At 48.2% G+C, this 1,554-nt stretch overlaps 1 protein-coding gene across 1 annotated transcript; it reads left to right on the top strand.

The window, feature by feature from the left end:
* Positions 1-48: 48 nt before the first annotated feature.
* On the top strand, positions 49-1,073 carry LACBIDRAFT_336105 (uncharacterized protein; the record flags this gene model as incomplete). The annotated part of the gene is made up of 3 exons (XM_001891030.1): positions 49-266; positions 730-808; positions 900-1,073. 3 exons carry the CDS (start codon positions 49-51, stop codon positions 1,071-1,073), a joined length of 471 nt encoding a protein of 156 aa, XP_001891065.1.
* Positions 1,074-1,554: the final 481 nt, after the last annotated feature.

The following is a 1,554-nucleotide window of genomic DNA, read 5'->3' on the forward strand; positions in this document are numbered from 1 at the left end:
CCTGCGCCTGAAGTTCGAGCCTGGTTCAAAACCCTGGACGCTCTCCACATGTCCACGAGATTCGCTTCCAACGACCGACCATTAGCCGGTCGATTCCCTCATCGTCGCATCCCATCCAAGCGAATGGAGCCTGTTGATACTCCGGTCCCCAAACTACCTCGGAACTTCTACGACCCTACTTGGCTCGAGACACTTGATGACATCGAGCGCGACATCCTCCAGATTCAACCAGCGATTGACCTGAGGTTTTCTCCTCAAATTTCGTTGTATGTTTTTTCCTTTATTTCCATTTATTTGGGGTCACATTTTCTCCCAGCATTGCCGCTCGGTTTTTCAACGTTAAATCGCGTCATGACAGCCCTGTGCGACGCGACGATCCTTCACTTCCCGTGTTGCCCAGAAACCGACCTGTTGTTGGACCCCGGACCAACTCCAACTACTCCTAATTTCGATACCCACATGCCTCGGGCGCACCATGCTTTTAATGCTCGCTTCCTTACATATTTGACTTTGCGTGGAATGCGTTGAAAATATAATACAAAATATATCTATGATTTTTTCCCCTTGCGCGACTAATAACTATGGCGGGAACGTGCTCTTTGGTAATGCTTCAAGTTTAATTTGTAACTGCTCAGTCAAAGATAGTTTTCGATGTGGACGACTGAGTTTTGATGACTCCCATCCCTAGGACCCTATACCCCAAACCTTGACTTTCTCTATACCTTACAGCTACACAACGGTCACTAATATCCACTTAAATGGAGGCCCATCGGACATAATCACATCTAAGGGAAGCCTTACGCTTCCCGTGCGTCTTAGTACTAGACTACTTATTGCACGTAAATTTCGAGAATCCAAAAAAAAAAAAAAAAAAAAAGACTGAGTTTTGATTCCCCAAGGAGGTTGCGATGCGTGACCGTGGACGCCGCTACGTGCCTCCTCATGATCAGAGTCGCAGCTGCAAGGTTCGCCCAAACGTTATTATCAAGAACCACATCGAAGGTTCCGACCCTCTCAAGCGCTACTTCGACGGGACAAAGATCTCGATAACGGAGACTGGCTACACAGGCTGAGAGGCCAGAAGTCGGACACAGAGTATTGCAGTCGCTCAAGAAAGTTTGATGAACTGGAGGGAAGTAGGCAGACGGCGTCATCTGGATCTCTGCGTCAATTGGATCCATGGGTTCTGGTTGAGGTGAGCTGGGAAAAGCATCTCAATCCCCGAGTTTTAATAATACAGTTCTTTCCCCCCAGAAATCATGCAACTTGGGCACAGGGGCGAATTCGCGCTTTTCCCAACACATCATCTCTGTCTTCCTTCTTGGATACCTTGGACACTGAGCGAATTCGCGCTTTGTCTTGGGTAGGAAGGCCTCCATGATACCAGCATCCATACCTGTTCTCATCGGTCTTCCACGGATCATGCACCTGAACTATTCTTCGTGATCAGAAGATTGTCTTTTCTCCCAGCATGTTTAGAGACATGCTTCGCCCCTGGGCTGTAACTCAATCTGTTAGATGAACCAGGACAGTGCCTCCGTGACGTCAGGCAGT

Source organism: Laccaria bicolor, genomic scaffold, assembly GCF_000143565.1.
Source record: "Laccaria bicolor S238N-H82 LACBIscaffold_292 genomic scaffold, whole genome shotgun sequence".
NCBI lineage: Eukaryota > Fungi > Basidiomycota > Agaricomycetes > Agaricales > Hydnangiaceae > Laccaria > Laccaria bicolor.